The sequence below is a fragment of the Phalacrocorax carbo genome, chromosome 1 (assembly GCF_963921805.1).
Source record: "Phalacrocorax carbo chromosome 1, bPhaCar2.1, whole genome shotgun sequence".
NCBI lineage: Eukaryota > Metazoa > Chordata > Aves > Suliformes > Phalacrocoracidae > Phalacrocorax > Phalacrocorax carbo.
In genome coordinates this window covers 194,660,433-194,675,871 of record NC_087513.1, presented here as the reverse complement: position 1 = coordinate 194,675,871, position 15,439 = coordinate 194,660,433, and the positions used below count along the sequence as shown (strand labels likewise).

General features: G+C 41.1%; 1 protein-coding gene across 1 annotated transcript in view; it reads left to right on the top strand.

The window, feature by feature from the left end:
* MTUS2 (microtubule associated scaffold protein 2) overlaps window positions 1-15,439 on the top strand; it is a 329,597-nt gene that overhangs the window by 107,468 nt on the left and 206,690 nt on the right. The window contains exon 3 of the mRNA XM_064441072.1: window positions 11,432-14,023. Within this exon, the coding sequence (XP_064297142.1) occupies window positions 11,732-14,023 (2,292 nt within the window). The 5' untranslated portion in view covers window positions 11,432-11,731. The remainder of the gene's footprint in view (window positions 1-11,431; window positions 14,024-15,439) is intronic.

Sequence of the window (15,439 nt, the reverse complement as noted above, 5' to 3'; positions counted from 1 at the left end):
CACCAGCAAAGCTGGAAAGTCTTGAGCAGTCCCTTGGTAGGCTACATCCTTCTTCCTTCAGTTTGCAGACACAGTCAAACTGGAGAAAGAAGGAAGGGAACGAGGTGCTTCCTTTGCAGTACCTCATTCTTTGGAGGTAATTTCTGTGCTTTGCCCAAAAGCCCAACTGGTCTTCAGTACATGCTGCAAAGCCTGAACCTCTTCCCAGCTTCAGAGGGAGGGAAGACAATTGTGTGGTTGGGGTAAGTAGAGAGTGGGGCTACTGTAAGTTAAGGCATGATACTTGAAAGAAACATCCCTTTCTCCTTGAGCTGAGGGGGTGAGTGCTTGCTGGTTTTCATTCAGTTGATCTGTATCTGATACACACAAAAGATGCCTGGTGCACAACTGTGGGTGATAATCAACAATATAAAAAATAAATATGAGTTTAACACTTTTAAATCCTGTCATTTTATTGTATATAATTTGCTGTTGAAAAATACAGTAGGGAAAAAATCCCCAAAGTTCACAATGGAAGTATTTCTTATTTTATTTATACATGTAAAGAGGCATGGTGATAGAGTGCACGGTAAATAGAAAGGTGACAGAGTGCTAAAGCTGAATCAATTTTCTGCTAATTTATGAAAATGGGGATGCAATCTTTTGACAGACACATTGCTGCAAATGTTTTTGAGCAATACATACACATTTTTCTAAACAGAACAAATGAAAGTGTTTACAGAGCAATGGTTGCTGTGAAGCCCTTGTAGTACATTTTCAGGATCAGTAGCAGCAGGCAGGTAATGCATTAGTTGTGCTTGAACTTTCTTAATAACAAGATTTTGCGTTCTGCCTTCTGTGCTGTTAAATGAGAGCTTACCTGCCAGTTCACCCTTGGTGAGCCCCCAGCCACCACAGGTGCGTGGTGTACGGTGGGCACCGTGGCATTCCTGCTTCTGAAATTCTAGCTTTTCAGTCAGTCAGAGGTGGCTTGAGTTGTATAATTATGTGTGCTTTTTCTGCTTTCCTAATAGCTGGATTTACACCTGGAAAACTACTTCATGTATTTTACAGAGCCTGGTAGGAAAGTATGACTGTGAATAAAACCGGACTGAGCTTTATTCCCTTCGGTCGGTCATTGTAACTGATGTAACCGGGGTCCTCTACTCTAGAGCCCAGTCTGGATTTTATCACAGTTTTCATCTTGCCATTGTTTTTTAAGACAAGTTGACAATGTTTTTTCTGCCTTAGGTCTCAAGTCACAAGGAAAAATATTTTAGAAATGTAGATCAAATTATGGAAGATGGTTTTTACTGGAGTTAAAGCAAATGATCAGAATTTCTGACAACGCTTTACATTTGCTTTGGATTTTACTCATGGGTTGCCTCTGTGTATCTGCAGTAATGTTTCTGAAAGTTTGACTGCAGTAATATTTTTAAAAGTTTGAAAGCATTAAAGAACTGGTGGTGGCTCAAACTGAAATGTGCAAACCTAGCAATCTAAAATTAGGGTCCTAAATTCGTATTTAGGTATTCAGTTAAGAACTGACACATTTACCTGCCATTGAATTCAGGAGAATTCGGAAAATTATGTGGAAAGGAAGTTTGCCCTTGGCTACACTTGAAGTTAAACTGAGTTCAGCACCAGTTGTAACTGCTTTATCAGCAGTGCGTAAATTTGCTGGAGTAGACAAAGCTTCTGAGTTTCTGTTTTTTGCTCAATAGGAAGCAAATTTATGAACTTTTTTCATGTTTGAGTGTTATAACTAAATATATTTTCTCTGTCTCCCAGATGTTTTTTGGAAGACAGGAAAGATTTAGCAGTCTTAGCAAAAAAAACAATGATCATTTTGGAAACGTTTCCCAAACCCCTTACTATGTCAAGATTTTGTGCTGTACAGAAATAAATTAAGCAGTGTTTTGGGGCCCAATGCATCCACTGTCCAGCTGTTGCAGATTTTATGATAAACTGCAGTGCATGTTTTTGGATAGAGAAGGTCAGAGTAAGTCGATGGCTGGACACTGCAGAAAGTGCTCAGAAAGGATGGGCAGGATCCCTTTGCTGCTCCCTCTCTTCTGACAGAGGAGAACAAACAGGAGCTAATAGTGCATCTCCTACCTTCGCTACTATCTCCTGTTAACATTAGCAGGATTTTGTGCTTTGCTGCGCCCAAGAGTGCCAGGCGGTGAAGCAGTGCACACACGGTGGCCCTGCTAGCTTCCACATGCAAAAGGAAGAGCGCAGAGGGCTGTCCCTGTTCCTTGTGTTTGGGGGTAAGCCCTGGGGTAACAGGTCCATATGTAACTAGTGGGCTGAGGTATGGCAGCATGGACTTCACTGAATACCTCATTTTTCTTCTGCTGTTTGTTTCCACATGCTTAGGAGAAATCAGTTTTCGCCTTGACTATACTTTCCTCCAAGAAAACTTCTTTACTGCTTGCTTTCTTGCCATTTTGTTTGCTCTACGATGCTTTGGGATGATCAGTGATAAACTTCTCTCCTGTGGCCCTTTGATTCAAGATTTTCTTGTGCTGCCTGTGTTTTGCTCATGGTTGTGGTATTATAAATCTATGTGGACTGGAGCTCTGGGCTGAGGTCTTGCCTTGCTTGATTTACCAGCTCTTACTACTTAAGCAGCCAGCATGCCCTCATCTAATAACGTCTCTCTTCACAGTGGCTTTCCTTGAGGTTCTGCTGTTTGTTTTTCTTTGAAGTCCTGAATAGAATAGCATTGTGCCTCAGAAAGGATGAGCTGTTCCTACACCTTTAACCAGGTGTACTTATCTGGAGCTAAATAAAACCAGACATTTGTTCAAGATAAGTTGCTGTGGTTATTAAATCAGCTTCCTGGTTGCCATTGCTAAGACGATCAGAAACTTCTGCCTTTTGAGGGGGGATCCAATTAATAGGATTGCTTATATCAAAGTACGTTGTCTTATGCAACAGTGAACATTTGAAAGCAAATGGAAATGTTGAAAAAGAAGCCTTGAAAAACAACTGTTAAGGCTTATGCCTTGTGGAGACTTGATTGATGTTAATAATTAAAATAATTTGTCAGTTTTGATAACGAGAATCTTTAATCCCAAATCCCGTAGTCCTTTGAAATTGCAGTAAGGAGGATTCTTTCCACATAATGTGCTTTGGGAATTCAGCCCTCACAGGTAATAAATTATTAGGGTAGCTCTTCAGATTTGTATTACAAAATGCTGTTTTGACCAACACCCCCCCACATTTACAAGTTTCTTATGAAAAGGAAATAATTTATATACATTATCTGGGAAGGATTTTGATCTGTTTGCACTGAAGACGTACCGATCCGTACAGCGTAACTGGAGGTAAATTAAGTAGCTGTACTGAGATTTCTGCTCTTTGTATTGCCATTGCCACTGCCATGGCAGGCAAAGTTGTGGGTCTGTTCCCCAGTGACACCAAGCAGCTGCAGGTTGCTTTGGCCAACAGCAGTTGCATGTGGTTGTGGCTGTTTTCCATCTGCAGCAAAGCCTGTGAGATAAAATGCTCCAGTGGCCAAAAGGGGTATTCAGCCAAAAGAAAGACAGTGTAATTCTTTTGCTCGCCCTGCTGGGTTGATATCCTCCAATTGCAATACATAGGCAATGAAGGATATATATATATATGGAGATATATATATATATATATATATAAAAAAATACATATAAAAGCTTCTAACACTGCCAGGAGCTACAGTGATCTCCAGGTTTCATGCTGGCACCTGATTTTTCAGTCCTATTGCTTCAGGTCATGGAGAAAGATGCTTCCACCTCTCCTCCCCTTGGAAAACCAGGGGGCAACCTTGCTTTAGCACCTTTACCTTTGGCTGTGCATTTGAGAGTAATGCACGTGGCTGTGATTTCCAGCAAACAGGGAGGTGTGCTGCTTCCCAGCAATCTCTTGGGGGTGTCATGTAAGGAAATCATATTACTGCAGCCTTGACCCTGAAGTTCCTGGGGAAAGACAGCAAAGAGTGCAAATGTGCAGGACCTAGAGGATGAGACTGTACTCTGGTTTGGGTGCCCTCTGGTTGATTCTGGTGGTGGGAAGGACCTTCTCAGCAGGCCTCCTCTGGCTACATCTCCATCTTGTTCATCACAGGCTTGGTTTTCAGGTCTCAAGAGCCTGACGAGCAGCCATGTGGGTATGTGGCTCTCCTGGCACATTTGCTGTGTGTGATATCCTTCATGTGACATGGCAACTGGAAGTAAAGGGGAAACACTGACCCAAGGAAAATAGTGAAAAGATCACATTGCTGCATAGGCCTTGAGAAAGCCAGAACCAGAGGCCTCTACTGGGCTTGTTATCACCCCATTATTTGGGAAAAGAAAATTTGTGTAGAGGAAATAATATTTTTGTGTCACCTGACTTGCCATTTTAAAAACTTTTGGACATGTAAACATGAAGTAAATCTGATCTTGAAATATTCTTTGGAACTGTAAAGTGAAAAGCTTCAATTTAACGAATTTTGAAGTTGTGTGGCAAATGTTTAAAACAGAATAAATAGAATTTCAGTTGGAATGGACCTACAACCATCATCTGGTCCAACTGCCTGACCACTTCAGGGCTGACCAAAAGTTAAAGCAAATTATTAGAGGCATTGTCCAAAAGTCTCTTAAACACTGACAGGCTTGGGGCATCAACCACCTCTCTAGGAAGCCTGTTCCATGTTTGACCACCCTCTCAGTAAAGAAATGCTTCATAATGTCCAGTCTGAACCTTCCTGTTGAAAGCATGAAGTGAGAGGCCTCTAATCATTACTGTCAAAGGCTATCCTGGTCATGAGCTCCAGTTCACAAACACCTGCAGCATCCAGGACAAGGGCTAAGCAAACACTCCAGCTCTGCTGCCCTCTGCAGAAGCAACAGAGATCCAAACAGGATGAGCATCTTTGACTGCATTACAGCATCAACAGATAAACTGCTGCAGAAACAGACCCTGAGAAAGAAATCTTGGCCCACAGGAAAGATGCTCCTATTGTCTGACCAATGCAGCAATGGAGGAAGGCAGATGAAATGGTACGATGAATATATTCATACGAGGTGGGGAACAGATGTGGTTATTACAGTTACTACAGAAAACTGGGATGAACAGCAGCCTCCTGATATGTGCAGCTGTCCCAGGAAATGCCACTGGGGAGAACTGGTAAGCCAGCCACAGGCTAGCTGAGGACTTCTCTGGGAGAAGAGTTATCACCTAATTTAATGCCAGGGATGCACACTGCCAAGAAATGAGCCCCACGGATGAAAAAAAAAATACAGTGCTGAAAGGAAAGGAGGCAGGAATATCTTCCTGAGAAGCCCAAATCTTTATGAAGAACTTCTTCCAACTGAGATGGAAGTTGAAAGCTGATACTAGGACACTTTAAAAAAAAGCCAGTAAACCACTTGGAGTAGGTAACATACAATCGGAATTAATTAAAAGTGGTGAAGAAGCGCTCACCCAGGCATGTGATAATTTTATTAATGTGATTTAGAAGGCTGAGAACTAAGATTTGGATACACTCCCCAGTGGCTTCTATTCATAGCGAAGCACACCCAGCTGTTTGGGGAAATTACAGCATAATCTCATCGTTGGCAGATCCTATGGAAATGCTGCTGTATTTCATGAGGAGGACAGTACTTCAGATAGACAACTTTCTGCCTGATGAGCAATTAAGACATAGGCAGAGAAGAGAAATGGTGGAGCAAATGTTAATTCTTATACACTGGAAATGATAGGAAGGCAGTCCTTATTCATCTGTAAAACTGAAATGATCTGAAAATATTAGAGGCTTTTGTAGAGTGTGATTCTGTAGCATTTCCAGAATTTTAGGGTTTTAATGGTTTTAATGCCTTTACAGTCAATACATTTTAATTGTTTCATTATTTGCATGATTACCTATTTTATGTCTATATCTATTTATAAATATATAGATATAAAAATATCTATAGATATCTATAGATATAGATACAAAAACTGAATATAGAATAGCTAATGGTAAGCTTGTGGTAGAGGTTTCATATACCAAAGCAAAGTTTTTCAGTTACATTTCGTTTTTTATTCACCAGTAAACCAGGTTTTAGTTCATCCAAATTATTAATGAACTTCTGCTGTTTTATCAAATTAATTTAATCAAAATGATTCTGACCAAAACAGATTTTAAACATTTGCCTCAGCTTCAAAATTTGCTAAATTATGATTTTTCACTTTACAGTTCCAAAGAACATTTCAAGATCAGATTTACTTCATGTTCACATGTTCAAAAGTTTTTAAAATGGCAAGTCAGGTGACACAGAAATATTATTTCCTCCCTGACCATTTGCAGGCTACTGGCTCTGCCCCAGCTCTTTACAAACCCATTGCTTTTTTTTAAGGTAGTAGCAAGAGGCATCGTTTCAGCAGCAGATGGTTAATAAGGTAATCAGGTGCTTCTCACACACTCTGTACTGAAAGAGCGATCAGCCCAAGCCATGCACAGTGTTAGCAGTGCAATCAGATGTTTGTAGCGTGTCTTGCTGTAAATATTCTGGTTTTAGACTTTCAGTACCGGGATGGTTAAGCAGCTGTGACAGCCTTAATTAGGAAATGTTGATACAGGGGCCAAACTTCTCAACAGATTTCAGGTTTTATTTATCTCCACTTTTATTTTTTTCATGTGTTTTGATAATTCCTTTGCATATCTCGTAATTATTACTGCTCTATTTTTGTAGCAAATTGAAAACAAAACAGAGAGCCAATAAAACGGTAATGCTTTACCATTTTTTGTTTTATTTGGTGCCTACTGAGCATAGCAATATTCCTATGCTGCTTGTTTAACCAAAAAAGCTGCTGTTACTATTTAGAAGCAGCCTGCTGCTTTCCCTTTCCAGCCAGCTATGTTTTATGAACTTGAGCTTTGCTGCTACAGCTCATGCTGTGTGTTGTGGGGCAGAATTCACCCAGCTCAGCTTCACCTTCTCCCTGGCATCTCCAGAGGGTGGGGTGGGACGGGCTGACTAAATGCAGCTTAGGAAGGAGCAGAGTGTAGGGGAGGAACCACGATAGCAGAGAGGAAGAAACTCCTGTAGACTTCTTTCCGAGATCATCATTACATGAGATCAGGCTTAGAATACAGGCTCCTAAGAAATGAACATCTCAGAAGGAAACTGGTACTGCTGAAGTTAAACAAAAGTATTTAATTACATTTCTGGATCCTTGAAGTTTTCTCCTCTCTGTGGGATTCATAGCTAACCATAGTCTGGTGGACACCATTTTATTCTACTGCCTAGCACATTGGCATCACTTTGTAAGGTTTTTTTCACAAATGTAGTTATTACGTGCTGCCAAGAAGCTGTGACATGGAGAGCTATGACTTCATTTTCCACACTCAGCAATTCAGAGGGGACATTTTTACCCTATACAGTATCAAGAAATGTTTACCCATATCAGGGTTTACATATACCAAGTTCAGACTTGCAGTCACATTTCTTGTCCAGGGTCCCCAGTGAGGTGCTGCCAAATGATGAGGTGTTGTCATTGCTGGGATTGAGTCTCCCCTTACCCCCTGCTCCTGTGCTAAAGAGGACATTTGAAGAGTTAGGAGGTTCACATCTCTGTCATCTCAAAGCATTCCTGCACAGCAGGGAGTGACTTTAGATGTGTGTATATCAGCCAACATCAGTCAAGAGAGGTGAGTATTAAAAAATAGAGGAAGAGCCAGCAGAACCCAGGCACAGCTGAGTCTTTTTATCTCACTGACTCCAAAGAGCATAGTGAAGTTGAGCCTGGACAGTGCCACATAAAATGAACTGCCCTGCACAAAATCCAAGCCAAAGCTTCTTAAATAGAAGCTATTTACAGAAGAATGATCAAATCTTCTAAGGTCCCAAATGTAACATAAAACTCCCAAATATGCGTATCACAGTATGTAAGTCTTTATCACATTGATTGAACCAAACCCAAAAGTTTGTATTCCTTAACAGGGAAAAGTGGATTGATAAGGTCTTAATTGACATAGATGCTTCATTATACTTTTATATTAATTTAGCAGGAGTCCTGTGCTGTCAGTATGTTCTGTAGCAGAATAGAGTCTTGTATTATTTTCAAACACAGAATCATTATTCGATGTATTCATTGTAATGGGAACTGTAAAATATTACAAAGTCAAACAGGCAATATCCTGCAGAAGGAGAAAATATTTTTGGGCAATTGTATGGATGCTAATGGTAAGAATGTAATGGGCTCTTCAAGTCTGTGACAACCTTTATCTGTGACTGGATGTCACCAGAAGAGACGAACTTGGAAGGTTGAGTGCGTAGGGCCCATCCTGAAAGGGGTTAGCATGAGAATACCACCTTTCTGAGGTGCCTCTCCCTTCTCACTGACCCTGTCAGAAGGACAGGAGCAATACTAACACTGCCTGAGATTAATCTCTGCCCAGACAGTAATTTATTGTCCCTACTCCTAAAAGCAATGTAATGACAAAGACATTTGAAGTCTGTGTCTCTGGCCAGCATTGGCTGCTTTAAGAGGTTAATCTCAACTGGCGGTATACTGAGGTTGTACAGTGCTCTGTATTTGGGAGGGGACAGATCTTTCCTGACCTACACGTTGATCAATTTGTACCAGCAACATTAAACCAAATTATTTGGTCTAGTCTCTGAACCATGCCAGCATAGCCTGTCTCGCACACTGTGAGTGAAGATGCTTTGAATGAATACAGGTCCTTCCACAATATTTTTTTCAAAACTGTCTTCATTTGCATTGCTACTAATCATTTGGGGGCAGTGTAAACAAGAGGAACCAACAACCTCTTAGCACCATATTAATAATCTTAAATGCCTTAATTAACTTTGTTCTAAACCCATGTAAGAGATTTAGAGAAGAAAATAAGTGGCAAATTAATGTATTGCTCTACTTGTACATTTGAAATGAATCAGCCTGATATGATACTTAGGGTTTAATGTACATCATGATCATCATCATTTACTGATTTATTTATATATACTGCCATAGCACCCGGAGGTTCAGTGTCTCTGGGAGCACAAGGCAGGGAAGGAGCAACAGGTGGAACAGAGAAGCCATGAATGAAAGAGTGAAGTTGATCCTAAGAAAAAAAAGGGGTGGGGGAGGAAAGGTATTTTAGCTTTTTTGTCCTTCTTCCTCACCATCCAACTCTATTTTAACCGTCAATAATTTAAACTGATTTTCCCCAAGTGAAGTCTGTTTTATTTGTGATGGTACTTGCTAAGTGATCTTCTTGTCTTTATCTCCACCCATGAGCTTTTTCATCTTGTTTTCTTCCCTGTCCTGTGGAGAAGGGAGAATAAAAGAGTGACTAGGTGAGTGTCTGGCAGCATCCATGGGCAAGTCACCACAATCTGTTAAAGTTTTGAGCCATCAGGTGACACTTTTGGTGAGAGAGTGCAAGGTAGTGCAAGAAAGATGAGGATAAGGTTTCTCCATCTTTTTTCTCAGTTCCCCAAAGTTTCCTCACTGCAATTCCTATTCAATTCATAGAATCATACAATGGGTTTGGGTTGGAAGGGATTTTTAAAGATCATCTTCCACTAGATCAGGTTGCTCAAAGCCCCCCCCAGCCTGGCCTTGAACGCTTCCAGGGAGGGAGCACCCACAGCTCTCTGGGCAACTTGTTCCAGTGTTTCACCACTCTCATCATAAAGAATGTCTTCCTTATATCTAGCCTAAATCTACCTATTTTTTTTTGTTTAAAATCGTTACCCCTTGTCCTATCACTACAGGCCCTGGTAAAAACTCTTTGTCCATCTTCCTTATAAAAGCCCTTTAAGTACTGAAAGGCTGCAATAGGGTCTCCCCAGAGCTGCCTTTTTCAGGCTGAACAATCCTCCCAACTCTCTCAGCTTCTCTCCATCGGAGAGGTGTTCCAGGCCTCTGATAATTTTTGTGGCCCTCGCTTTCAGTACTCCATTTGCCAACTGAGGGAGAAACATGAGCTGAATGAGCTCTCTTTGGAGCCCATCAATGCCCCTTCCTAGCTAACTAAACAGAAAACAGCAGGTGTATTTTGCCCAGTGAAGGGCATTTAGAGTATGGCTTTCAGGTTGAATATGTAAATTCTGGTATTGTCAATTTTTGGGGGAAAAGAAAGAACAAGAAATGAACCAAAAATCTCCATAATGCATATATTTAATTTAATAAGTATTTAATTCTTTTTTCTCTGGGAATAAGGACAGAACACAGAAGCAGTTTAAAAGTCTTGCTTTACAATGGTTTGCGAATGAGACCTATAATAACAAAATTCTGTGGTGCTGAAGTGAAATTCTTAATACTGTGTTCTGTTTCATGAATTAATTTAATTAGTTATTGTTTGCTGAAGAGCTGGAACTATGCCAGGAGCTTGAATCCAGACTCAGCCAACGTGTGTGCACCATATAAAGAAACTGGATTGAGCTCAGAGCCAGATGTTGTGAGCAGAGCTGAACTGAATGCAAAGGCTGGGAGGACACGCTCATAGCAAGTGTTAGAAACATGGGCCCAGACTTGCACCTAGATGCTGTAGACAGAACAGTGGACTTAATCAGCGCTTCTAATTAGTGCCCCTGTGAGCCCCTAATTAGAAACCTAGCAGAGCTGGGAGCATTGCAGGTGCTTTGAATTTTACCTTCTGGGATCTGTGGAGCATGTTCCAATTTCCAGTCTCCATATTTCTTTATGATGAAGGGTATGAATATAACAGGGCACAAGAAATATTGCAGAGAGTGAATTTAGGCATGGCATAGACAGAAATTTGCCCTTCATCTTGTTGGAGATGATAGAGGGCAAAATCTGGGCTCCTACAGCCACAAATGGGAGGGAGCCAAAAGGAGCTGTACCATATTGGGACTGGTGTATAATCCTCTATATTTGAACATACACATATACAACTGTCCCAGAAAAGCATGGTTTTCCTTTGTAGGCCTCCAGCCACGGTTTTTGCTTTCTTGGCATATATAGATCTGGCTAAAAAAAGTCAAAGGGGATGGGGTGTCAGCACAAGTACAGCAGCAATTTGTACAAGGAAAGGAGAGAAACTCATAAATGTCCCCTAATGGAGCTGGAATTTTGTCTATACAACAGTGCTTTAAATGCTTCAGTAGCCACCCTTGGTGTAATAAAGACATTGTTATAGAAATACAAAAGTATTTAGTCCCTCAATATGGGATCCCGTCCTCACCTAGCTATTTATGCCTATTTCCAGTTGTAAATCTATGTGGCTTAAAAACAGTAGCAACCACTATTCTAACCAGGACAGTTTTAACTGTGTAACTTCTCAAGTCAGAGATCTGTGCTACTCTAAGAATCCTTGCTAGCAGCAAAGCTGTGATCGAAACAGCATCTAAAGGGTTTGCAAGCACTCTATCCTGGGAATGTACCTGGGAGTCCTGTTGATTTTAACTTTGGTTTAGTTAGCATGATTCCTGACATCAGTGTAATGTTGTCTGTTTTTTTTTTTTTCTCATAGGTTGGCTGGACTAACTGGTTCTCATTCAGAGGAAACTTAACAGATCTATTTTGCTATCGCTGAACTTCTCTACTGCATGTCATAAAGATTTCCTAGGTCCAGAGGCTGCATGAAAGACAACTGAGCAGCATAAAAATGTGACTCTGACAAGAGACTCCAAGCTTTCCGACGAGGAATGTTCTACTGCTCAGTTTATAATTTAAATGTATAACTGAAGCATGCATAATAGCTAATCTGACAAGGAAAAAAAGCTCCTCATTAATCAGGACTGCCAAAAAAGCAGTCACCTGAAGCTTCAAAATGAGTTCTCCGTTAATCCCGAACAAGTCATGTTATGCCCATGTTCAGGACAACCGCAGTGAAATAAAAAATAATAATGAAAGCATAGTGAGTGTGGGAGATACCAATGCCAACCCAATTGTGACAAAAGTTAGAACTACTGAAGGGGATGTTAAGAAATGTGCTTTGACAGATGAGAGTGGGAATATACACTCTGGAGGATCAGAGAAAGTTACTCATCTGAACACAGAGCAGAATAAACATCTGACCTTCAAAGACTCTCGGACCTGTCATACCAGTGTACAGGAAAATAAGCTGCCCTCTACCACAAGCAGGGAAATGGGGAAAGATTGTAGGACCAGCGAAGCTAAGAATATATCAAGGCATATCAGGATTAGCCGAGGACAAAGTCTGTCCAATTTAAAAAGCAGCACAAATGATGCCAACTTGGAGGTTATTTCCAAAGGTGATGTTGACTTCACCCAGAACTTTTCTAAGGGTAAAATGCCCAAAACTGTGGAGATGGAAAGAATAAAAAGGCTTTCTTTGGGAAGACCAAGTAAATTATCTCCTCAGTCTGAAACATTTGCAAAAGACTGTGTTGGCCGCGTGTCGTGTAAACGTCTGCTTTCAGCATCATTGGACTCCATCGACAGGTCACACCATTTGATAGGAAATACAGAGAAATCACAAAAGACATCCACGGATCATTTTCTTGGGATGGTGTTTCATCCACTTGACAATACCTCAGAGGAAAATATTGTGTTTTATTCCAAACCATCTACCTCAGGGAACAAGAAAATAAGTAAACCAGAAAATGTACCAAATGTTAATGTTGAAAGCACACTGCATACTTCTCATTCTCAACATTCAGCTGTTAAGCCCAATGGGATTGCTAGTAAATCAGAAGCACAATTAGGTCAGGGTGATAAAAGTAAAAAACTGGAGCTTAAGACTGCACCATCTCTACAATCTAAAAATACATGTCAACAGAAGATTGAGAGGATTATGCTGGTGGAGTTCCTAGGATGTCAAGAAAATGAAAATACAGCAATGCAGGAGCAGAAAGGCTCTGGGTCTGATGCATCAAAATTTCAAGCACCCTATTTTCAAGACACCTATAATAAAGTAGAAGATCCATTGTCAAGCCAGGTGGTAACCTATCCTGATGAGAAATTGCTAAGTGATAACGTTACCGTCGGTGAGGAAAGGAGAGGAAGCAATGACAGTGACAGCGGGGCAACTAGCCAGGTTGGTGAGGAATATTTTACTGGCAAAGAAGTGGAAACAATATTTCCACTCACCTGTGATAGGAAATCCAGTGGTAAAGCGACACCTAGAAAAAACGAGAATTTATATGACGTTGATGCAGGTTGCGCTGAAACAGTTGGTGAAGACATATCTCTTACATATAACATTAATCTACCTGACAGCAAACCCTTGAAAGTTAATGAGAATAAACTGATGCTAGTCAAAGGAAACACTGAGGATGCTGCCATGCCTGCTTCTGATCTCTCAGATCAGCATGGAACATGCAGTGCAGAGACAGTGTCAAACCAACAACCTGACAACGACGACAGTGATTTGGAAACCTTGAGCTTTTCAGTTCCAAGTAAAAAGACAGATAATGCACAGAAACATCCTCCAGAGGAAGCACCAGAGAGCTGTAACATTTCAGCAAAGGCTGATGCCTTTTTATGTGTCCCAACTCCCGTGCGGCCGGTGGCAATGCTGGATGTTAATAGTCAGCCCACACTATCAAACAGTAATTTGAAGGACCTTTATGCACTTCATGTTGACAAGCTGTCACCCTCCTCAGTCCTACCTCCCATTGACAGTACGCAGTTATTAAACATATCCCCTAAAGTGCCTATCAAGACTGCTTGCAGCAGTGCCATCCCAAAACCTATCCTGGTCCACTCCAAGGGCTCTCTCACAGATAAGGTGGATGTGGACAGTGACTGCAGTGAAAAGCTGGAAGAAAGCATTGAAATTAAACCTGCCATACCCAGGCCCAAACCTGTGAGGCCTAAAATCATCACATACATTAGGAGAAACCCTCGTTCGATAGAGCAGCTTGACCCTTCGTTTGCGCCAGCAGGGCTGCCCTTCGGTAGCCCTGCATGTGGCATGCCCATCTCTACAGAGCAGAAGGAATCCAAAGGAGGGGAGGCGAAGCCCCCCAGCATCCTGTATGACAAATTTAAACCTGACCTCCAGAAGCCAAGACTCTTCAGTTCTAGTCTGGTTGTGTCAGGAATTAGGCCCCCGGGACATCACTTCAGTCCAATGAGCGAGAAGTTTCTGCAGGAGGTAAGGAGGCAGCTTTGACAGCCTCTTTTGTATGCCGTGTGGTGATCATTTGCTTCCCTGTTGCTGCCAGAAGTTAGTTCTCCAACCTCAGATAAGAAATAGATCCTGAATCAAGGCAATGTGTGATCATTAAAAATAAACTTAACAATTTCCGGCAGTGACCCTGTTGCAGTGTCTGATCTGTGACTGGCAGTTGTCACTGTGTTCCTCCAGTTTTTCCCAGCAAACCAGTCACTTGCTAGTAGTATAAATAGGGATGTTTAGAAAGGAAAAGACAACGCTACTTGAATTTATCCATCAATAGAATGTCTTTCTTTTCCCCCAAAGAATAGCTTTGGGAAATGAGTGTAATTTGCCTACAGAAACTTTTCTTCCTTAATGGGAAAGTTGGCAGGTTTTTGCAGACAGAGCACTAGAGGTCTAAACTAATTCCCTTCTGTTTAGCTCTACTGAAACCCAGGGACTATCAGAGCTCTTGTTAGATTATATATACCATGCAGGAAAAGATTTACTTTTGACTCATTTTATAGCCATGTTTTATATTGACCTACATCTTAAAGTAAAAAATCTCCTTTCCCTGGAAAGTCTTCCTGAGCAGCCAAAAGGTGATGGAAGTCCCTCTGGTCCATTCTGGCTCCTACTCTCTCATTATGTTTCCACCTTGATAATTTGGGCAGGAGTCTTTAGTTCCCTGAAATCCCTGCTGGGAGGTGAGCAGAGTGGAGGAAGGTTGACCTTGCTTGGAAGGTGGAGGAAGGACAGGGAAGAGGTAGCTACATTCAGGTCTGTGATGTGCCCTTGCATCCACTGCTTGGACCTGTGGTAGCTCAACAACCAAACTTTTTATGTAAGTAATGAAGATCACACAAGTGTATTTCATTTGAACCAGTGTTTTTAGGTTGTTTTTTTTTCTGTGTGTCTTGCGGTGTTATTGAGGCCATTTTAATGCCTGCCTCATTCTACATACAGTATTTATCCAAGGAACAGGATTGAAATAACAAATTTGGTGACAGTATTAAGAATCAAAAGACAGCAAATACCCAAGTTAAGATACCATGTGAGTGTAAATTGGCCCTTTTGTCATGTTAAGAGGCAACCTACTGAAGTGATCATGGATTATACGTTATCTGTTATATGCTCTATTCATAGAGCACCATCTCATCTCGAGCACAAAACCACACAAAAACATACACAAAAGATAGTGTTCATTGCCCTTTCCCCTCTAACTTCAATTTCCATCTGTGTCCCTTATATTTTGCACCCAGGAGGAATTATTAAAGTCATTGTGAGCATGTCTATGACAGCCATTATAAGTATATCTTCACAATTACATTGTAAGGTGAGGGAAAATAGAAATTTACCATTTAATGTATGGCTCTGGAAATTAAAGCCAAAATAACTCAGACTGCAACTATT